Source organism: Antechinus flavipes, chromosome 4 (assembly GCF_016432865.1).
Source record: "Antechinus flavipes isolate AdamAnt ecotype Samford, QLD, Australia chromosome 4, AdamAnt_v2, whole genome shotgun sequence".
Lineage (NCBI taxonomy): Eukaryota > Metazoa > Chordata > Mammalia > Dasyuromorphia > Dasyuridae > Antechinus > Antechinus flavipes.
In genome coordinates this window covers 205,812,729-205,836,742 of record NC_067401.1, presented here as the reverse complement: position 1 = coordinate 205,836,742, position 24,014 = coordinate 205,812,729, and the positions used below count along the sequence as shown (strand labels likewise).

Here is a 24,014-nt window from a genome sequence, read left to right as displayed (position 1 = left end):
AAATTAAACCAGCCTTTCAGCAAACACTGAGATAGCATAATGTATAGTATGGAAAAACACTGTGTAAACCTTGAAACCTTATATAAATGTCAGTCATTACTTACTGCAGGGAATATGATTATTCCCTATAAACTATAATATAAAGTTCCATTCATTGCTTCAAATATAAAAGACAAATTCCTAAGTTTTGTATCTTTATACAAGTCTAGAGTTGACCAACCAATTTGATTTTACATGGGTCCATGCATTTCATTCCCCTTAGCTGACTACTATTTCGGTCTTGCTGCTTCCTCAATCCTGGATCATCATACCATCATTATACATTGTAAACTCTGGCCAGAAAAAGTCACATAATCTAACTGGTTACGTTACAAATTCAGGGTATCTAATTACAAATGAACTATCATTGCTGCAAGACAAAATTTCTAACCTAGCTCAATTGACTGAACCACTCCCCATTGGGGCTATTCTAAAATATTTTTCTATTTTCCACTTTACTTTTCCTCATCAAATTGTTATCTCTTACTTCACTAAGAAAATAGAAGCTGAGGCAACTAGTTGATGCAGTGGATAGAACACCAGCCCTGAAATCAGGAGGACCTGAGTTCAAATCTGGTCTCAGACACTTAACACTTCCTAACTGGGTGACCCTGGACAAGCCACTTAACCCCAACTGCCTCAGCAAAAAAAAGAGGGAGGGAGGGAGAGAGAGAGAAAAAAAGAGAGAGAGAGAGAGAGAAAATAGAAGCCATTTGTTAACCGTTAACTCCCTTTTCACCCATCTTCTCCTCCTATACTCCCATCCCTGTGATGACCTTTCTCCTTACTAAAGCCAACTTCCTCCTTCCCAAATGGCGCTGTAAATTCCATCACCTCGTTTTCTCCCTGAACTTGCCCTACTGATCACTACCCCTGTCAACTTCAATCTTTCCTTGTCTCAAGTGGCTCATTCCCTAATCTTTACATAATATACTTAGATCTACCTGTATTTTCCTCTTGACTCTACCATCAAGTTATCATGTTTATAGATCTCCCACTTTTCCAACCAAACTCTTGGAAAGACGCATCTATATTTAATGTCCCCAAATCCCTCCCCACTTGTTCACATCTTAATCTTTTGCAATTTAGCTTCCTAACCATATTTCACTCTACTGCTGCTGCTCTCTCTAAGGTTACAAAAGTCTCCTAACTGCTAAATCACACAATTATAGATTCTGAGGAATGAATAGAACTTCATATTTCAGTCAAACTCATATTTGAAAGGATAACCTTTTCTCAGTCTTCATCTTGATTTATCAATAGCTATTGATAACAAAGTGTGCTTCCTTATCCACACACAAATTCTTGGATTTCCATGGTACTGCTCTATATGGTTCTATTTCTATCTCTGCTCGCTCCTCAGTCTTTTTTTAGGAAGCATTATCCATTCTGTTTGGGGGGGAGCAGAATGGGAGGGCAGCACAGGTGTTCCCCAGGGCTCCCTCTTTTCTTTTTACACTCTTGGGAAAGAGCTCATAAGCTCCCATGGGTTGAATTAATTTCTACACAGATGACTGTCAAATATGTTTATCTTAAACTCAACCTGTTCAGAAAGAAAAACCAATGGCTTTGCTACCTCAACCTTCTTCAAAAACCCCTCTTTCCTATTGAAGACATCACTATTCTCCCAGTTAGCCATCCCTGTTTGAAGTCGTATTGATTTCACAAACACACACACCACCACCACCAACAACAATAATTATATCTAATTACTTCTATCCACTCATATGATCACTACTTCAGACCCTCATCATCTCTTGCCTAGACAAGTAGATCCCCTGTTCACCAACTCTGTTCCCAGACTATTTCTTCTCCAACCCATCTTTCTAAAGTGCAAGTCCGACAATTTCATTTCTCTGCTCAAAAACTGTTAAATGAATTCTCTTAATCTAAGGCTCTACACAATCTGACTCCCACAATTATAGAAACTTGCTAGCAATTAGACTTATTCAAAAGTAGAGTGGGCTGCGGTAGGAGGTAATGGGTTTCCCTCTAACTGGAGGTCTTTAAATAAAAGCTCCATGATCACACTGTTTTATGAGAGACTTTTTGTTTGAGTCCATGATATAGACTAGAAGATCACTGAGATTTCTTTCAACTCGGGGATCCTGTGATTCTGTAAGAATTTTTGTTTAGGATACAGTAAATTAATTTCTAATAGGCAGTCAAAAATGTGAATTTAAAATTTGTAAGAGGTCAGAGCTGGAATCATTCATTGTCAGTACTGCCAAAGCTGTTCATATCAAGCAGGTTATCAAAAGAAAAAGACAGCAGGACAAAAGAAAAATACAGCAGGCCAGGTGAATGTAGGGGAAGAAATGGGTCAGAAGTACCAAGGAACTCTCATCCTTTCAATAGTGCAATATCTAGAAGGAGTTAGGGCAAGGGGCTAGAAAGATGGCATTTTTTTTTTTTAAGAAGTAGAGGGTAGTCAGCAAAGTTGATGCTACAGAAGTCCAAAAGGATGAAGACTGAATAAAGTCTTCAATTATACAAAGCAAAAGTTGATGATAACAGATCCCAGGTGATTGGGAGAGAGCAGTTTTAATATTGTTGAAGATTGATGCCAAATTACAGAAGATAGAGAATGAGTGGGTGGTGAGGAAGAGGAATTGAAAGTATTGGAAATCTGCCTTTTTCTAAAAATTTATCAACACAAAGAACAGGGAAGAATGGGAACAGATTAAAGGGAAAAAGATTTTGTTTATCTTTAAAGGATAAGGGAAACCTGATTGAAGTTTAATGAAGTTAAAAATCAAAAACAGTCAAGATGATTGGATATAAAAACAGAACCACCATTGTTTCTGATAAATTATTGAAATTTGATTGATCTCCAAAGGTCTGGCCTTCTCCCATCATCACTTCAGAGACAAATCCATCCTTAATCTTACCTCGAATACTACTCCTTTCCTACTTCTAATCTTGGATCCTACTCCCTTCCTATGCTCCATGCACCTATCCACCCACTGACCAAATGTAGGTGTGATAGTGGGACAGCCAGAAACTAGTGCCAGGGAGTGATCAAAATGACCTCTATGAGGGGGAGGAGGGTGGGAGCCAAAGCTCTTAGCCACTACCTCCTTCTATATGAGACCCCTTCTTGCTAAGTTCTTTATTCTGTCCATCTCCAAGTCTTAGGCAAAAGTGAGAGGCAGGGAAGCCTGGGGCTGGGCCAGCACCAGCTGCCACTTTCTTCAGATTTCTTCTGTATAAATCTGGCACCAGCTTTCACGCATGAATACTGCAATGCTGGTATCAACCCACAAAGTATGGAACTGCATCTGAGTCCCACCAGACTCCATGAAAGCCACAGTAAGGGAGGGCATGGAAGTAGGGATCAGGGTGAAGGGCAATAGCTCCAGGTAGGATTGAGGAGAACAGGTCATGAGCCATAGAAGAAAGTTACAAAAAGGGCTTCTTTATTGAGAGCAGCGAGTTAAAAACCCCATCCTTATGGCAGGTATGGGGCAGGGGTGGCCCGGCCCTCCCCACCCCTCCAGACTCTTCCCTCCCTCCCTCCCCCCACAAACCCCACCTGAAGTTAAGTACAAAACTCGCCCATGGTGCATACAAAAAGGGCAGTAAATATAGTGTCAAAAGCTCCTGAAAAACTCCTTCATCTGCCAGGCACTTAGTAAGGGGAAAGGAGAGAGGAAAGGCAGAGCAGAGGGTACAGGAGAGGGCCAGGCACAGAGACCAGGCCCTGGGGGCATTCAAGACAGGTACACACTTGGGAATGTCCCCCTCCAAAACCTGATGCAGTCCCCACGTGCCTCACTCTCTCGGGCACTTGGAGACTCCTATTCTGTCCCCAGAACGAGGTCTAGGCCAGACGCTTAGTCTTGGTACCTAGAAAAAGTCCTAGGACCTGACCCGGCCTGACTTTTGGGGAAGTCAGTGGGTTAAGTGGCAGAGCTGGGTGCCCAGAGCACAGAGGAGGCCCATGCTGCGCATTAATGTTACCTGAGGTGCCGATGCTGCTCCTGGTAAATGGGGGACAAGATGCCCAGCCCCCGGGTCCTTGTGACCCAGCAAATACAAGGATCAAAGGAGCAGATGCAGGAGACTGAATTGGGGGGAAGGGGAGAAAGCCCAGGCTCTGCCCAGGCTCAGGTCTACCTGTCCATGCCAGGTCAAGGAGCCCGAGAACAGAAGGGGAGAGGGAACCCATCCATGGCCAGTCTGTAACGGTCCGTGGGAGCAGCGCACTCCCTTCTGGGCTTCCCCCCATCCCTCGCCCATCCTGGGACACAGCCTGCCCCAGGACTCCCTCCTCACGGCTTTCCATCAGCAGAGCTCTCTCCGAGCACGTTCGCAATCTCACTGAAAGATGGCCGATCTTTGGGGCTGGGAGCCCAGCAGCGCTGCATCAGCCGGTACACCTTGGAAGGACAGCCCTCAGGCTGCAGAAGCCGTGCCTTTCCAGCCTGTAAGTCTGCAGGGGAAAGAGATGGGTCATGCATTCAGTCCCTACAACCTACTCTTTCCTTACTCCCTCAGCCCATAAGCACAGGATTCAAAACCTGTTCACCAGCTCGACTCCCTCCCCTGGGGCCCCTGACAAAGCCATTGGGGATCCATGAACCTGAGGGACTCAGCAAACAGACATAGAGAGCAGCACTGCTTCTCTCCCCCCACTCCCCAAACTCATTTCCTTGTCAAATTATACATCTCAAATCATGCTGTTGGTGAGGAAACTGAGGCGAATAGTGATTAAGTGACCTGCCTATGGTCACCCAGTAAATGTCTGACGTGACCCTGGAATGCTGGAATTCTAAGCTCAATGTCACAGCCATTGCACACCTGGCCAGAGGTCCCTACCTGCTAGCACCTCCTCGTTAGTCTGCCCACCATGGGGCATCTCGCCGTGGGTGAACACCTCCCACATCAGCACTCCAAAGGCCCAGACATCAGACTTTGTAGAAAAGTCACCCTCCAGGACAGCTTCTGGGGGCATCCAGCGCAGCGGGATCCAAGCCTGACGGAAGTGGTAATATTCACTGGGAAATAGAAAGAGAAGTCCTTAGCCACCTCAGACGCCAAGACCACAGTCCCTGGGTGGGCAGCTCCTAACTTTTTGTTACCATGAGTAATATCAGAGAGACTTACAGGATTAAATGAAAAGAGTTTTTGCTGTTTAAAAGACTGTGGGAATCCTCATGATGTAAAAAACTGACCTTTAGTTTTTAAAGTACATATATAGCATATTCTAGGCCATAAAGCCCCAGCTACCCCCGATCCCATAATCCCTAATAATGATACCTCTCTATCAAAACAAAGATGGCTGGTGCCATTTTGGGGTGTTATTGATGGGAACTGGGCTCAAAAACACAAAAACCTATTTACTATTCCATATGCAGTTGGTGAGTGGATCTCATGAGACCCATTCTTTGCAATCTCTGTGACCCTAAATTGGGCTTTGTAGAGTGGTAAGGGGGGGGGGAGGTACTATAAAGGGAGAACAAAGAGAGAAGAGAGCTGAGTACCACTATGTAAAAATGTTCCTTCACCTATGGGAAAGTAGAAGTAGAAAGCCCTTTTTCCCTGGGCCCCCTTTTTGGAATTCTCCAAACCTTCTTCTCTCATCTCTACCTTACACCTCCTACTGTTACCCAAACCTCTGGAAATCCGGCAGGGAATGGGTAATGTAGGCAAGGTCACAGCTAGGAGGGGTACAGGCCCCTCCCAATGACAATACCTGTTGTAGACATCCTTGCTGAGGCCCAGTGAGGACACCTTCACTTGCCTCTGAGCACTGATGAGGCAGTTTCGGGCAGCCAGGTCCTTGTGCACAAACCTGCTGTTGGAGAGATGCTCCATACCCAAGGCTACCTGGGTGCAGAGGGACACCTGGGAGAAGAACAAAGTGGGGGAAGGATGGTCAGAGAAGCTGAAGGCACCAAGCTGCACTGAGAGGTGGAGGCAAGAGAAAATGAACTGAAATGAGAGGACCCACACTCCTCACATCACCTGTGTGGCCTTGGACCAGTTCCCAAACCTCTTATGGCCTAAATTTTCTGAGTCTAAGATCTTGAAAGGGTGTTTAATACACAAAATGGTGATGACACCAACATTTCTATGTTGCAATAGCCTGCTGGTTGGTCTTACTGCATCAAATCTCTCCTTTATTCACTGTCAAAGTGAACTTCCTAATGTGCAGCTCTGACTACATCATCCCTCCATTCAATAAACTCAAGTCATTCCCTATTATCTTCAGGATTAAATATAAAACCTTCTCTTAAGCTTAAAAATTTTTATTTATTTTTGACATTCATTTTTTCTTCTTTTTTTAAGATTATACATGTACACTCTTTTTTTTTTTTTTTTTAACATATTTCCATATTGTTGTTGTTTGTTCTACGTTCTCAAAGAGAGCCATTATTCAGGGAGATGATCCCATGACATGCAAGTAAATCAGATTTGAGTAAGGGAGGACTGTGCAAAGTCACCCACCTCACTTTCCCCCCTTGGAGACATCTGGGTCCTGTGGCAAGAGATAAATCAAGACAACTGGAGATGGCCCTGGATGAAATGGGAGATCTTGGCCTCTTCAAGCTAAGGGCTTCAACAGATCCCAGTTTGATTGAGACTGCACCCATTCAATAATTAAGACTAGGTAGCAACTGAGGCAAAGAATACCCCCCTTCACTTATTCCAAAAAGAAAACCTCCAAATAAAATAAATAAATAAATCTGGGAAGAAAAGATCTTCAGAATTCCTGGCCAAAGCAGAAATGGTTACTGTTTACATTCAATCTGAGTCAATCATGGAGGGAGAAAAAAAAAATCAGAACAACAGGGAAGAGAACAAATAGAATAGAAAAATGGATTTTGGTGAAAATTGTGTGTGTTGCTCCATAGTTCTTTTTCTGGATGCAGATGGCATTTTCCATCCACTTTCATCACTGAATTGCTGAGACAAACCAAGGCTATCATAGTTGATCATCATACAATCTTGTCGCTGTATAATTGTTATTGTACAATGTTTTCCTGGTTCTGCTTGCTTCATTCAGTATTAATTCATAACATTCACTTTTTTAAAATATTGAGTTCTGAATTCTCTCTCCTGTTCATCATAAAGGCAAGAAATGTGATATTAATTATATATGTGAAATCATGCAAAACATTTCCATATTAGCTATATTGAAAAAAAAAAGCAAGGGATGGGGAAGGGAAGTTTTAAAAAATGGTACAATTTATATTGAGACTCCATCAGTTCTTTCTCTAATGATGGACAGCATTGTTTATTATAAGCCTTTCAAAATTGTTCTGGATCACTGCATTGTTGAGAATAGCTAAGCCATTCACAGTTGATCATTGTACAATATTGCTGTTACTAAGTTCAACGTTCCCCTGATCCTGCTCACTTCACTTTGCATAAGTTTATGTAAGTCTTCCCAGATTTTTTCTGAAAGCATCCTGCTCATCATTTTTTATACCAAATAATATTCCATCACAATCATAAATCACATTTGTCCAGCCAGTCCTTAAATAATGGGCATCTCCTCCATTTCCAATTCTTTGGTACCACAAAAAGAGCTGCTGTAATTTTTTTGTACATGCAGATCTTCTTCCTTTGCAGGTCAAAGAGTATGTACAGTTTGGTTGTCCTCTGGCATAATTCCAAATTGCTTTCCAGAATGGTTGTATCAAAGATGGTAGAGAGAAGCCAAGAAGTTGCCTGAATTCTCTACAATTTCACTCAGAAACAATGCCTCTAAACAGATTCTGGAGTGACAAAACTCACAAAATGATAGAGGGAAACAATTTTTCAGCTTAAGATAACTTGGAAGGACTTCAAGAAAAGTCTGTTTCACTTAATAAAAGGGGAATATGGCCCGGCAGGCTATGTAAAGGGAGGCTCTTAGCCACAGCACAGATCAGCCACAGAGACTCCTCAGTTCTGGCCCAGTCTGCCAGAGGCTCCGCAAGCCAGCAGTGAGACCTCCAGCCTCAGTGCAGAAGACAAACTTCAAGTCCTCCAAGCCCAGCACAACAGATCAGGTCAATCCAGCACAGTGGGAAAGCTTCTAGCACCTCCAACCCCAGCAAGGAAAAGTCAGTCACAAGACCCTTGTCTTCCTGCAAGAGAAGCTTGGGATATAATCTTCCTTGTGCCCCAGGAGCAGAGCTCAATTTTTAAAAATAAGCAAAAAACTCAAAAAGATCCCAGACCATAAAAAGCTATTATAGCAACAGGGAAGATCAGAACACAAACTCAGAAAAGGACAACAGCAGCAAAATGCTTACATGTGAAGCCTCAAAGGAGAGCATAAATTGTTCTGAAGCTCAAAGGATTCCCTTGGAAGAGCTCAAAAAGGATTTGAAAAATCAACTGAGAGAGGTGGAAGAAAAATTGGGGAAATAAATGAGAATTATGGGAAAAAAGTTAATAGCTTGAAAAAGGAAGCACAAAAAATGACTGAAGAAAACAACTCCTTGAAAAAAATAGAACTGGCAAAATGAAAAAAAAAAAATCCACTTAAGAAAACAACTTTAAAAGCAGAATTGGCCAAATGGAAAAGAAAGCAAAAAAAAAAAAATTCATAAAAAAGTGAAAGTGAATGACTCAATGAGAAATCAAGAATCAGTCAAACAAAATTTTTAAAAAATGAAAAACAGAAGAAAATGTAAAATACCTCATTGGAAAAACCAATGACCTAGAAAATAGTTCCAGGAGAGATAATTTAAGAATTATTGGACTACCTAAAAGCCATGATCCAAAAAAAGAATCTGGAATATCTTTCAAGAAATCATGAAGGAAAGCTATCCTGATATTCTAAAACTAGATGGTAACATAATTATTGAGAAGACCCCAAAACTCCAAGGAATACTATCCCTAAATTCAAGAATTATCAGGTCAAAGAGAAAATACTACAACAGGCAGAAATAATTCTGGAGCTACAATTAAGAAGACTTGGCAGCTTCCAAATTAAAGGAATGGAGAGCCTGGAATATGATACTGCTGAAGGCAAAAAAAGTTTAGACCACAACCAAGAATCAACTACCCAGAAAAATTTAGCACAATCTTTCAGGGGAAAAAAATGGACATCCAATGAAATTGGGGATTTTTAATCATTTCTGATGAAAAGACAAGAGCTAAACATAAAATTCCATCTTCAAATATAAGACTCAAGAGAAGCATAAAAAGATAAATAGGAAAGAAAAAATGATTTAAAGTTTAAACTGTATACATTCCTACATGGGAAGATGACACTTGTTACTTTTGAAAACTGTATCTTTGTTAGGACAGTTATAAGAGGTATACATAGAGAGTATAGATATAAGTTGCCTTCAAAATGTGATGATTTAAAAAACAAATTAAGGGGTAGAAAACAGAACACCAACAGTGAATTAGTGTCCCAATTTTTCCACATCTCCTCCAATATTTATCATTTTCCTTTTCTGTTACATTAGCCAATCTTCCTTGCTATTCCTCAAGCAAAACACTCCTATCTACCTCCAAACTGTGCATCTTCACTGTGTCTCCCAAACCTGAAACTCTCTCCATCATCTCTGTTTGTTACATTTTCAGTTTTCTTTCAGGTTTCAGCTAAAATCCAAGAGACCTTTCCAAGTCTCTTTTTATATACTGTTTTTCCTCTAAAACTATCTTTTCAATTTATCCTGTAAATATCTTTTTATACACAATTGTTAGCATGCAGTCTGTAAACTTCTTGAGGGTTGGGACTATCCTTTGGCCTTTCTTTGTATTCCTAGGACTTATGTGCCTAGCACAAAATAGGGATTTAATAAAGGCTTGTTGACTTGACTATAATACTTTTTTTGGGGGGGGATGGGGCTGAAGCAGTTGGAATTAAGTGACTTGTCCAGTGTCACACAGCCAGGAAGTGTTAAGTGACTGAGACCAAATTTGAACTTAGGTCCTCCTGACGTCAGAGCTGATGCTCTATCCACTGAGCCACTCAGCTGCCTCAATGTTTTAAATTTATAAGGCATTTCTCTTCACAACCACTTGATAAATAGTGAAAGCATTATTACCCTTCATGTTACAGATGAGGAAATAGAGACTTAGGTAAATTAAGTGATTTGTTCAAAGGCACATAAGCTTCAGAGCCAGGATGTGAAACTAAGTTGCCCAATTTCAAGCCCAGGGTTCCTTCCATTATATGACTAACCTAGATGTTGATAGTTAGGAATTAGTTGTAACAATGCTTCATGTTATCTAGGGGCAAATATGTAGCAAAGTGGAGAGTGTGGGTGCTGGAATCACAAAGATGTGAATTCAAATTTTTCCTCAGAGGCTTACCAGCTGTGTCACCCTGGACAAAAGGTCCACTTAAGATACTTAAATGCGCTGCCTTAGTTTTCTCATCTGTAAAAGGGGATAATAATAGCACTCATCTGCCAGGGCGGTTGTAAGGATAAAATGAGATAATATTTGTAAAGCATTTTGTAACCTTAAAGTCCTTATAAATGTTAGCTATTATTTTTATGGTAAGGTTCTGGCAAGAGACCCACGTTTGTATCCCAGAGACTAATCTAGGCCCGTTACTAGCAGGTTGGCAATGCAGTAATGAATGCTTTGACCGTGGTACTTCCAAATGTTTTAGGGTAGTCATCATTTCATCTGAACCTCAAGGTAAGTGTGGTTAGTCTTGGGTTTTTGTTTTTGTTTTTGTTTTTTTTACAGATGAAGGAAAATAGAAGTACAGAGAGGTTGAGTAGCTTGCCTAAGGTTACACAGCTGATAAGTGGTGAGTCTGGAACTAGAATCTTTACATCCTGACCCCGGTGTTCCTTTTGTTACATAGAGTCAGTCCCCAGAGAAAGAGAAGTCACTGAGGGGAAAATAAGAGTATAACGCAGGGGGAATGCCCAGCACCGAGGAGTAATTATTATTGGGCCTAGGGCAAATCATTTGACTGTAATAATGATGTTCCAAAACATGATGTTGCTTGCTTAGCCTGGGGGTGTAGATGTGTATGCTATTAAAAGAGGCCCTCAGGTGAATGTAGATATATCATTAATTCTGAGCCATTCCATAGTCAGAAAGGTCTTCCTCTGAAGAAGAATCTTGGAATTATAGGAAATTGCTAAGGCAGGGAGAAAATGAACCACAGCACTGGGACAGCTGTCACTCCAAGACAAACACATTTTTGGGGAGTGGGGGCTGAGGCAATTAGGGTTAAGTGACTTGCCTAGGGGTCACACAGCTGGGAAGTGTTAAATACCTGAGGCCACATTTGAACTCAGTTCCTTCTGACTTCAGGGCTGGTGCTCTATCCACTGCATCATCTAGCTGTCTCCAAACATTTTTCTTGGATGTGTTCTTTCCTGGAGTTACAGCAACCTTAACTGGCCTGCTGTCTATATAATCTTCTGACAGATATGATGTACACTAGCCAGAGATTCCCTAACTAATAATTATCACTTGGGCAAAAAGGCATCTGAACATTATCATTAGCAGGGGGAGAATCCACTTCTGAGGCAAGGATGAGTGTTCTGGGTAACAAGAAAACTTCAGTAAATACCAAATTCAAAGAGTACCTCCCACCTCCTGCCAAGGATATTCAAACCAGTGACTAATAGGAAAAAAGTTGATATTTGTTACAAAAATTTTGTTTTAAAAGGTCAAGACTTTCAAGGGAATTAATGAAAAACTGCAAATGAAGGCGGCCTAACTGTGCCAAAACTAAAACTATATTATAAAGCAGCGGTCACCAAAACCATCTGGTATTGGCTAAGAAATAGACTAGTTGATCAGTGGAATAGGTTAGGTTCACAGATCAAAATAGTCAATAATTATAGCAAGCTAGTGTTTGATAAACCCAAAGACCCCAGCTTTTGGGATAAGAATTCACTATTTGACAAAAACTGCTGGGAAAACTAGAAATTAGTATGGCAGAAACTAGGCATTGACCCACATTTAACACCGTACACCAATATAAGATCAAAATGGATTCATGATCTAGACATAAAGAATGATATTATAAACAAATGAGAACATAGGGTAGTTTACTTCTCAGATCTGTGGAGGAAGAAGGAATTTGTGACCAAAGAAGAAGTAGAGATCATTATTAATCCCAAAATAGATAATTTTGATTATATTAAGTTAAAAAGTTTTTGTATAAAGCTAATGCAGACAAGATTAGAAGGGAAGCAATAAACTGGGAAAACATTTTTACATTCAAGGGTTCTTATAAAGATCTTATTTCTAAAATACACAGAGAACTGACTCAAATTTATAAGAATTCAAGCCCTTTTCCAACTGATAAATGGTCAAAGGATATGAACAGACAATTTCCAGATGAAGAAATTGAAACTATTTCTAGTCATATGAAAAGGTACTCTAAATTACTATTGATCAGACAAATGCAAATTAAGACAACTCTGAGGTACCACTATACACCTGCCAGATTGGCTAAGATGACAGGAAAAGACAATGACAAATGTTGGAGGGGATGTGGGAAAACTGGAACATTGATGCATTGTTGGTGGAGTTGTGAACAGATTCAACCATTCTGGAGAGCAATCTGGAACTATGCTCAAAAAGTTATCAGACTGCATACCCTTTGATCCGGCAGTGTTACTACTGGGCTTATATCCCAAAGAAATCTTAAAGGAAAGACTATTTTGATCTGTGAACCTAACCTATTCCACTGACCAACTAGTCTTTTTCTTAGCCAATACCAAATGGTTTTGGTGACCACTGCTTTATAATATAGTTTTAGTTTTGGCACAGTTAGGCCGCCTTCATTTGCATTTTTCATTAATTCCCTTGAAAGTCTTGACCCTTTAAAACAAAACTTTTGTAACAAATATCAACTTTTTTCTCCATCAGCCACTGATTTGAATATCCTTGGCAGGAGGGGGGAGGTACTCTTTGAATTTGGTATTTACTGAAGCTTTCTTGTTACCCACATGTGCAGAAATGTTTGTGGCAGCCCTGTTTGTAATTGTTAGAAATTGGAAACTGAATGGATGCTCATCAATTGGAGAATGATTGAATAAATTGTGGTATATGAATGTTATAGAATATTATTGTTCTGTAAGAAACGACCAGCAGGATGATTTCAAAGAGGCCTGGAGAGACTTATAGGAACTGATGTTGAGTGAAGTGAATAGAACCAGGGGATCATTGTACACGGCAACAATAAGATTATATGATGATCAATTCTGATGGATGTGGCTCTCTTCAACAATGAAATGATTCAAACCAGTTCCAAAGATCTTGTGATGAAGAAAGCCCAGCGAGAGGACTAAGGGAACTGAGTGATGATCACAATATAGCATTTTCACTCTTTTTTGTTGTTGTTTGCTTACATTTTATTTTCTCATTTCTTTTCCTTTTTGATTTGATTTTTCTTGTGCAGTAATATAATTGTATGCATATGTATGCACATATTTTTACCATCGTTAACATATATTGGTTTATTTTTTAAATTTTATTTTTTATATTTTATTAAGGGAGGGAAGGGGGGAAACTGGAACACAGGTTTTGCAAGGGTTAGTGGTTGAAAAATTATCCATGCATATGTTCTGAAAATGAAATTTTTTTTTAACTTTTTCCCCCTAATTGGGGTGGAACAAAGAGAAAAATCAATGCTTATTAATCGCATTAATTGGCTAAAAGTCTTCCAGTTATCTCAGACTGCTTCATTTACCAACTTCATAAGACTAAATATCTGCCATCTAGCTCTAAAATATCTCTCCTATCCATTCCTTTCTCCTCTCATACTGGAAGTACCTCAAACCAGGTCCTTGATACCTCTTGCCTGAATTGTTGAAATAGACTCCTATGATCTCTCTGGTGTTTTCTCTTCTCTCCAATCTTCTGTTCTTCCTCTCTCTCCCCCATCTATCTCTCTTTCAATTATCAAGTCAATTATCTATTTCCTTTTCCTCCTAAACCCCCTCCCACATCTGCCATACATACATATACACACTCAGGTCACTGGTGCTCTAGAATAGTGGGGGCCACTATTTGTTGAATTGTTGATAAGAGACTTTCATTGTCTTTACAATGTTATCAAATAAATTGTTCTCACTTCACTTCACACCACATCTGTTCATACAAATTTATCCAGGTTTCTCTGAAACTATTCCTTTCATTTTTTTGAATGCCACAAATAAATCCCATTATCTTCATATACTCTAATTTGTCATCCATTCCACAAACCTCTTATTTTCCAATTTTTTTGCCACCATAAAAAGAACTGCTATAAATGTTTCTGTACGGATCCTTTTCTTCTTTCTCTGATCACTCATAGGCCTAGCAGCACTACTACTCTCCAATTCATTCTCTACAAAAAGGTCAGAATAATCTTCCTAATGATTTGACCATGTTCTTCAAAAATGAAAACCTTTCAGTGGCTCCCAATTGTTCTTGGGATGAAATACTCCTTCGTCTGGCATTCAAGGACTTCCATGGTATGGTACCAATCTACCTTTACGGCATTACTGCATAATATGACCACTTCACAAAACTTTGTTACAATCAAAATACTGTTCCTCACTCCACCTTATCATTCTTCTCTTGCCACCTCCAGGAAACTACTACAAGTGATGCCCTGTAACTGGATCACCTCTCTACCTGTTGAAAGCTGTCTCTTCACTTTCAAAGCTCAAATCTTAATTCATCACATTAAAAAAATTAACACCTATTATGTAAAATATATTGAAAAGGAGTTGAAGATAAGTGGACACACATGATACAGACCTTACTCTCAGGGAGGTTATAATCCAATGGCAGATGGGTCACATAAGATGCATAAATAAAATTAGATAAATGCAAAATAGAGATCCAGACAAAATGTTGGAGGCATTTGAGGGGCTTTATGGGTGGGAAGGGGTGCATGGTGCTTATGAGAATGGGACCATGCAGCTTAGGCATGGAGAATGGGAAGTAGGTAAAAGGACCATTCCCAAATGGGGAAAATATGAGCAAATACCAAAAAGGCAGGAGGAGAGAGATGAAGATTAGTCAGTATTGAATGAAATATTCTATATGAGACAAGACTAGAAGAACAGCTGAGTTGTGGCCAGATTGTAAAGAACTTTGAATGCTACACATGGGCTTTTATACTTTATTCAATAGGCAATGAGGAGTCATTGAATGTTTTAGAGACAAGTTATTGTGTCATGGATAGGGCAGGCCAACCATCAAGAAGGTAAACTGAAGAGAAGCACAGAGGATTGACTGAAGTAGGTATAAACTGGACACAGAAAAACCAGTTAAGAAGCTGTTTAATTAGAACAGGTACAGAAAGAAGTAAGATTTGAACCCAGGTCCTTTGACTTCAAAGTCAGTGCTCTTTCTATTGCCTCTCAATTCAGCAATTTAATCCAAAGTGCATTAAGTGCTCTTCACATATTAAGTAATATATGAAGTACCATGTTAGATGTGAAAGTAATAAAGTCAAAATGATTTAGTCCCTACCTTTAAAGAGCTTATAGTAGAATAAGAAAACATGTTGAGTATTCTCAGGTGTCAGTGTAAAGAGTTTTAAGTGTCAAGAATGGAAAAGAGGCTTTGTAATGTGAGATAGGATGCTGAATTTAGGGAATGGCTTACCAATCCTGTTTGGCTAGAATGTAGAGTGGAAAAAGGGGAATAATATCAAATGAGCCTGTAAAGGAAGTAGAATGGAAATAGATTGTAGAAGGTCTTAAGCTAGATTCAGGAGTCTAAATTTTATCCTAGCAGCAACAGAAAAATCAACTCAAAAAGTTTTGAGGAGGATAGTGACAATGATTGTTGATCCTGTGCCTTAGGAAGGCACAGCCATGTAGGATTAATCAGAAGGAAGATACTGAAAATGAAGATATGAATTATCAGGATATTATAATAGTCTAGGAGGAAGAGAACATGAAGACCTGAATTAGGGTAGTATCCACAAGGGCAGAGAGAAGGAATGGAGGTGAGAGATATTTTTTGGGAAAATTATAGGCAAGACAGTAAGTGGGGAGATTAAAAACAGGGAAGAAGCAAGGATAACTATATAAGGTATCTAATCTAGGAAAGTGAAAAGATGGCAATAACTTTAATAGAACTGGGAGGTTTGGAGAACAGGCAAGTTTGGGGAGGAAAGAAGATAATTTTACTTTGGATATTCTGAGATTCAAATACTAATGGAAAAAATAAGTTCTGCAGGCAGTTAACAGTAGCGTAGGACTAGCGTTCAGGAGAGAGATATTATTAGGTACCAACAATACAGACCATTGTTCTAAGTATTTCATAAATATTATCTCATTTGATCTTCACAACAAATTTGGGAGGCAACTGTTATCATCATCCCCATTCTACAAGTGAGGAAACTGAGGCAAACAGGTTAAATGATTTTCCAGTATCACAAAGTAAGAGTCTGAGACCAGATTTGATCTCGGATCTTTACAGCTCAGTATTGCATCCATTGTTATCCACTCAATGAAAATGGATTGTTATTGTCATCTGTACAGAGATGACAGCTAAGCTCACAGAAGTTGATGAGGTTATCAAGAGAGAGAGAATACAGAAAAAGAAAGATCTCTGGATAGAGCCTCAGGGAATACTTTAAGGGGATGAGATATAAAGAAGCCAAGGGGAGGTTAGAGAAATATCAGACAAGGCAGAAGAAGGCATCCAAAGAGTTGCTGAAAAGATCAAAGGCTGCAGGCAGTTAAAATAAGGATTAAGAGAAGACCTATTAGGTTTGTTGGTTAAGTCATTTTTCAGTTGTGTCCAACTCTTCAAGACCCCATTTTCTTGGCAGAGATTAGAGTGATTTATCATTTCCTTCTCCAGCTCATTGTATGAATAGGGAAACTGAAGCAAAGAGAGATATAACTTGCCAAGATCACACAGCTAGTGAGTGTCTGAGGCCATATGTGAACTCAGAAACATACGTCTTTCTGACTTCCGATCCAGAGCTCTATTCTCTATGCTAGCTGCCAAAAATATTAATATTTAAATATCGATTATTTTAGGGTAAAGAGTGACACAGTCTAATCCTGTTTAAGAAAAATTACTCTGGCAGCTGGAAAAACAAGAAAGAGTAATAGGGAGAACAATTAATTAGGAGACAATTGCAATAGGCTTATGTATTACCCAACTTGTAAATGGTAGGTGTGGGGATTTTTGCTCATCTGAGTTTGATGTATGGCTTCTGTATTCCTTTACAACTCTTGACTTTCTATGACTAAGGCTCTGCCCTTTTATCAGTGATCTTTCCAACATAACACTCTAAGACTAACATCAGAGATTAAACAGCTCGCAAGCTGGCTGTTGGGATGCCTTATCCTCCCCATCTCCTAGCATACAGAAACATGCATACAAATGCACACACACACACACACACACACACACACACACACACACAGAAGACCCTTCCCCCTTCACAAATATACCTGTTGCAAACCCTCCAGCCAATATTCACATCACTAGGAATCCCTGTTATACCTGACTACCTCACCCATCACACACAAATTGGCCACTGTCTCCCCTCAGTTTGAGATGCCCCTTGCCACAAGCCTAAAAAAAAAACCTCCATTGCACACACTCTGAGCTCTCCCCCTTAATCCCACTTTCTTCATATACAAACTTCTAAAATACAACATCAGTAGGAATCCCTCCCCACAGCTATCTGACAGACACCTCGGACTCCCTTCTCTTCCCTCAGTGGCAAATACCTCTCCAGATCTTGGCCTCCTTCTCCCTCTATCCACTTGTATGATCTAGTTGCCCAAATACAGATAAGAAAATCATGGATATAAAGCTGTAAGGGAACTTTAAGGCCATCAACCCCCTCATTTGACAGATTAGTCAGTCAATAAGGCTTCCCCTCACCCGAGGCAATTAGGGTTAAGTGACTTTCCCAGAGTCACACAGCCAGGAAGTGTTAAGTGTCTGAGAGCAGATTTGAACCTCCTGAAATCAGGGTTGGTGCTCTATTCACTGCACCACTTAGCTACCCCGAATAAATATTTTTTAAGTGTTAACTGTGTACGTCACTTTATACAAAGAAGGAAAAACTGAGACCAAGAGATGGTGTTAAGTGTCATGGCTAATAAGTGGCTGAGGCGGGACTTGAACTAGGTCTTCCTGACTCCTGAATCCAGTAGGCTTTTCATTATGCTGCCTCTTGGTTATACAAGACAAGTACAGGCAGAGGAATTCCATGTCAGAGGCAGCACAATTATGAGAAATCAATTTTCCAAGTGATGGAGGAGGAGAAAATACCCAAAGTTTGGAAAATATCTTGGACTTTATCATTGCCAAATAGGAATAATTACAAAATTATCAGTAACTACTGAGGTATTTGGCAGCTAGGTGACACAATGTTTAGAATCAAGAAGACTCATCTTCCTGTGTTCAAATCTAGACTCAGATTTACTAGTTGTGTGATCCTGGACAAGTCACTAAATCCTGTCTGCCTCAGTTTATCATCTGTAAAATGAACTGGAGATTTAAATGGCAAACCATTCTAGTGTCTTTGCCAAGAAAACCCATCACAAAGAGTCAGACATGATTGAAATGATTAAATAGCACCAACAATGAGGTAGTATGTGGCTATTTTTTCCTATCTACACAATTTTTATGAAAATAGTCTACTAACTCCCATAGAAGAGGGGAATGTACGTGAAGGAGATAGGAGAAGAGCACAGGCAGACTTCTGCAAATGACCTTCATTAGCAGATCATATCCTCGCTGTTACACAAACAACTAAAATGTATTGATAAGATAAGCCCTCACATGCTTGTTTGTTGATTTTTTAAAAGAGCATTTGACTAATTAGGTCAGGGAAAAAAACCAGCCTTGGCTCAAAGGCTGCACAAAAACAGGTGATAGGCTGAATTTGGCTAAAAGAAGCTAGAGCAAAAATGACAGCCAAAACACTCCCCTCCAATAAGTGGCAACAATACATATTGTCAAAATCAAATCCTTGAAAGATGTTCCAGATCCCAATACTGTTCAATGATGTGTTTGGGAAGTACAAAATGGGGAAATGGAGACACATGCTTAGCCAAGATGTTTGCTGGCGTCATAAAGGATACCTAGCATAGTGTCTCAATGAAAGAAGGATTCTTTATACGGAATGTCGTTCTCTGGTATTCCTGCTTGCAGAAAGCATTAATTACATAAATTACATAAAACTTTGGAACATTACAAAGCCTTCAAAAGAAGACCCACAATCGCTCAAAAAAGATCAGTCCAGAGGAAAAAATAAATGGGTGAAGAATGCATACTGTCCAGACTATGATGTGTGAGTCACCAGAGAGGTCAATGAACTGGTCCATGAACACATATATATTAAACCTATGTAAGGGGACAATGAGCCGGGGCCAGAACGTGTATTAGGTAGGTAAATATTTGTTGGAAAAATGAAAGGTCACTGTATACATAGCCCTTCTATGTGTTCCAAGGGGAAAAAAGGAGGAAGAAAGCATATTGACTAATGATTTAGATTACAGGAGTTATTGTAGAATGATCAAGAAACCCAAAGAGAAATATCAGAAAAGATCTTTTGTCCAGGCAAGAGCTTCACAAGGCAATGGCCAGGACTTAAGCACTGGAAGAGTGATCTTACCAGAAAAGTCAATATTAACTCAGGTAAACAGGACCTGGGAAAATGAATTTTAGATTAGAAATGCTTAACCCAAGTCCATAGAATCTGAGATTTCAAAAAGATTCCCCTGTGAATGGCAGGGATGGGGGAGATTATATTTTTTCACTACCCTCTTATTGAAATATAACATTTCCTTTATATATGTAGGTATTTAACATGTATTGGTCAACCTGCTATCTGGGGGAAAGGGTGGGGGCAAGGAGGGAAACAGTTGGAACAAAAGGATTTGCAATTGTCAATGCTGAAAAATTACCTATGTATATATCTTGTAAATAAAAGGCTATAATAATAATAAAAAATTTTTTAAAGAAAAAAATTATATATATAGGCAATAAATAGTATATTATTATTAGTCTTCATTCCACTGCCAAAGGAGCTCATGATACCAAAACCCCTGGATAAAGGACAATTTAAACAATATGCCTCAATAAACTCTAAATGGATCTATCACTTCAAGGATAGGAAGCCTGGATGAATAGAAAAGGACATATCATTAACCACTATGGATCAGAGAAGAGACCACAAGTAAACAAAGCATAGAGAAAATCACAGGAGATAAATGAAAGGTCACTATATACATAGACAATTCTGATTACATAAAATTGAAAGGCTTTTGCACAAACAAAACCAAAGAAGCTAAAATTAGGAGGAAAAAGTTAAAAGGGGAGAGGGAATCCTTGTAAGAAATTCCACTAACAACAAAATCTATCATATATGTATGCGTATGTATGTGTATATATATATATATATATATACATACACACACACATACATACGCTATATATATATATACACACACACACATACATACGCATACATATATATAGAATTAATCCAAACATATAAAAACAAAAGCCATTTCCCAATATATACATTGTCAAAAAGTATGACCAGGCAATTTTAAAACAAACTACGAACAACCATAAAAGAAGAAAAACAAATCAAAACAATTCTGAAGTTCTACTTTCTAACTCAATTCTGAAGTTCTATCTTGAAAATGACAAAAAGAAAAACAGTTGTTGGAGATGATGTGGGAAAACAAGAACACTAATGTACTGCTGACAAAATTGTATACTAGTCCAATCATATCTATTTAATGTATGCATCTAGAGTTTATCAAGGCATGGAAATTAATTTAAAACTATATGTCTCTTCCCTTTCACCAGATTTGACCCAGTAAGAAGAAGATATAGATAGGTAGATGTTATCCTAAAAAGATAAGGCAAGAATCCATCTGTACAAAAATATTCACAACACTATTTATTGTTGTAGCAAAGAACTAAAAATTAAAAAACTGTTCCACAAGCAAATTATTGTATATTATTATAATGGAATATTATCAGACTTTAAGAAATGAAGAAAGGGATAAAATCAGAGAAACCTGGGAAGATTTGTATGGATACAAAATGAGATGAGCAGTACCAGAAGAACAATTTATATAATGACTAAAACTAAAACAACTTCAAAATACTTAAGAACTTTGATCAATGTAATTACCAATCAGGACACCAGAGAAATGATAACGAACTATGTTTCTCACCTCCAGACTCAAGGACTCCAGACTTGATGGACTCAAAATGCAAAAGGAGGCACACAATTTTAGACATGGCCAATATTTGGGTTTATTTTGCTTGCAAACTTGTTTCAGTTTTTTTGGGGGGGTGCCACAGGGGAAGAAAAATTTTAAAAGAGAGAGAGTATTGTTTTGTTATGCCAATAGTAAGCAAATCAATAGGTCCTTTGAAAACAAGAGATCAAAGGGCCACACAAACAAGCAGGGTAGCTCTGGAATTAACATAATGATTTTAGTATTTACTTTAGAAAAGTTATACACAATGAAAGTTAGCTGTGTGTTACATACAATCCTTTTTCTATTTGTAAATGGAAATGTTCGGGTCTGTCAAGCACAAAGCTAAAAATAAAAGATTTAATTCTCAAAAGAAGAAGTAGTGGTCTAAGTAGAATACATATCAGAAAAGGTGGCTGAATGGACCAGTTTCCCATTGTTACAGAAATAGTTCAATAGTATGGAAATAAGGTGAAATAATACCAAGCTGTTAAAAAAAAAAAAAAAAAAGAATCCCACACAATCCATCTTCTTTCTAGTGTCTCTCAGGTGTTCCTAAATATGATAAGAGACAGAGATCTAAGAAGACACTATCAATTGGGCCAATTCTGCCTTAGGCTTTAAAACCCCAGGATACCATCTCTCCGGACAAGTAATCAGCATGCCACAAAGTCTTTTGTAATCTCCTCCTTCTGGTTCAGAAATTCCTTTCCCTGCCAGCTTTCCTGCAGATCTGGCTAACAAGGCAGAGAGACTGCTCTGACACAAGGTTGGGAGTGGGAGAGTAAGTGGAGGAAATGACCAGGGCAACAGCTTTAACACAGTGACAGCTCCTAAATGAGGCAGGGAGTTTTAGGGACACAAATCACAGGAGAGAGTTTAACAGAGCTCAGATAGTCAACCTGTAGACACAAAGGGATTAAGTACTTCCTGAAACTGCTGGGCAAGAAGCCATCAGAAGGTCCTCAGGATTAACACTGAAAACCTGACATAGAAACCTCATCTAAGAACTTATTTAATTCCCTGTGGGCAGAAAGTAGACTCACCCCCTTCCTTTCCATTTCTGCTTACCTAGTTCTTTATCCAAGTTCTGATTAACTCATTATGATACTACTGAGACCTTTTGATTCTAGCTTTTAGTTTCTTGGCCTATTGAGTTATCCTTCCTAATATACTGTGAAAAGGCAGATAGATGGATATATATATATATATCGATACGCAGATATAAATACACATACACACATATATATTAGGTATTATGATTATTATTGTCCTTCACAAACCAGATCTTTGAAACTTACCTTTCCAGTGTTCTTTCCTGAAACTAATTTATCCTATTGTCAGTATTTGACAACCCTAAATAAATAGATTCCCACACTAGTTCCACCAAACTCTAGCATTTTGGTTCTGTAAAATTTTCAATGGTAGTATATTTTTTGATCTAAAATACTTGATATGAAATTATATGACATGCAGCAATTTCAGTCTGAAATCTCTATTTTGCTTAAATTTTATTCAACTCCATCCCTACCTTGCTACTTTGTGAGTATTCCACATCTTCAGACCCACTAAATCAGAATTTATGGTTCACCAAATTTTTCAAGCTTCATTATTCCAAGAGCAGATTACATCAGCTGATTAGTTTGATTGGGAGCTGCCTAACTGCACTAGCCTTACCTGCTAGCCCTGTTTGCATTATTAACAGGGGCCCCCTGGAGATAGATCTTAGTACCAAAGAATGAATCCTTGCTGGGAGAATTTCAAGCACTGTAGTTAAAGCAGTGGGGGAGGTATTCTTAGGAAGGTGTTCTCTCAGTACATAATGAGACACTTTTCCTCTCAAATCACAGAAGCAACTGATCCTACTTACACCCAACCTTCAGCCAGGAAAATAAACCTTGAAGCTCTTATCCTTTGCTCTAGCTTTTTTCCCTTTAGAATTCAGATCAAAAAGGTCTCTTTCCACCAGGAAGTCTACAGTTAACCCTAACCCATCGACAGTCTTCCTGGGTATGTACATTCCAAGGATCTAATTTTATGCCCTCCATGCAATTCCTTCCCTCAAAACCTACTCTGTGACTCTTCGTGGCCTTGTGGAGCCCCTGAGGTCTAGAAGGTGAGGCTACTGGAGTACTAGCTTTGTCTGTTGTTATAGCAAAGTGGAAAGGGTTTAGAGGATGGACCCAGTGACAATCCATGCACACATTTTTTAAGGTTCAGACTAGCTAAGTTCATGGAGGCAGGTAATAGGATCAAATGGTTTCAGAGATGGAAGGGACTTCAGAGGTCATTTAAATTCAACTTTCATTTTACACATGAAGATTCTGAGTCCCAAATAGGTTAATTAAATTAATTAGTTATCCATTAGATGAATAATTTCAATAGCAATAAATTAAAAAGGATTTTGTACAAATAAATGTAGCCAATATCACAAGGAAAGCAGAAAATTGGGGAAGGTTATTTTATATACAGTTTCTCAGATAAAGGTCTCATATTTCAAATATATAAATCTAAAAGAATATAGATCATTCTTAAATTGAAAAATAGTCAAAGGATATGAATAGGCAGTTTTCCAATGAAGAAATCAAAACAATTTATAATGAAATTTAAATAAAAAAACCTTCAAGTATTTTATTTTATATTGGCTAAAATAATTGAAGGGGAAAGTGACAGATGTTGCAGAAGATATAAAAAAACCCAGAGACACTAATTCATTGTTGGTAAAATTGTGAACTGATCCAACCATTTTGGAGAGCAAGGTAGAATTATACTCAAAAAGTTATTAAACCACCTATACTTCTTGACTAAGCAGTACTACTACTTGGTTTATTTCCAAAGATG

At 38.8% G+C, this 24,014-nt stretch overlaps 1 protein-coding gene across 1 annotated transcript in view; it reads right to left on the bottom strand.

Annotated features, from left to right (window-relative positions):
* Window positions 1-3,437: 3,437 nt before the first annotated feature.
* PTK7 (protein tyrosine kinase 7 (inactive)) overlaps window positions 3,438-24,014 on the bottom strand; it is an 84,985-nt gene continuing 64,408 nt past the window's right edge. The window contains 3 exon segments of the mRNA XM_051997001.1: window positions 3,438-4,474; window positions 4,861-5,039; window positions 5,738-5,889. Coding sequence (XP_051852961.1) covers window positions 4,314-4,474; window positions 4,861-5,039; window positions 5,738-5,889 — 492 coding nt within the window. The 3' untranslated portion in view covers window positions 3,438-4,313.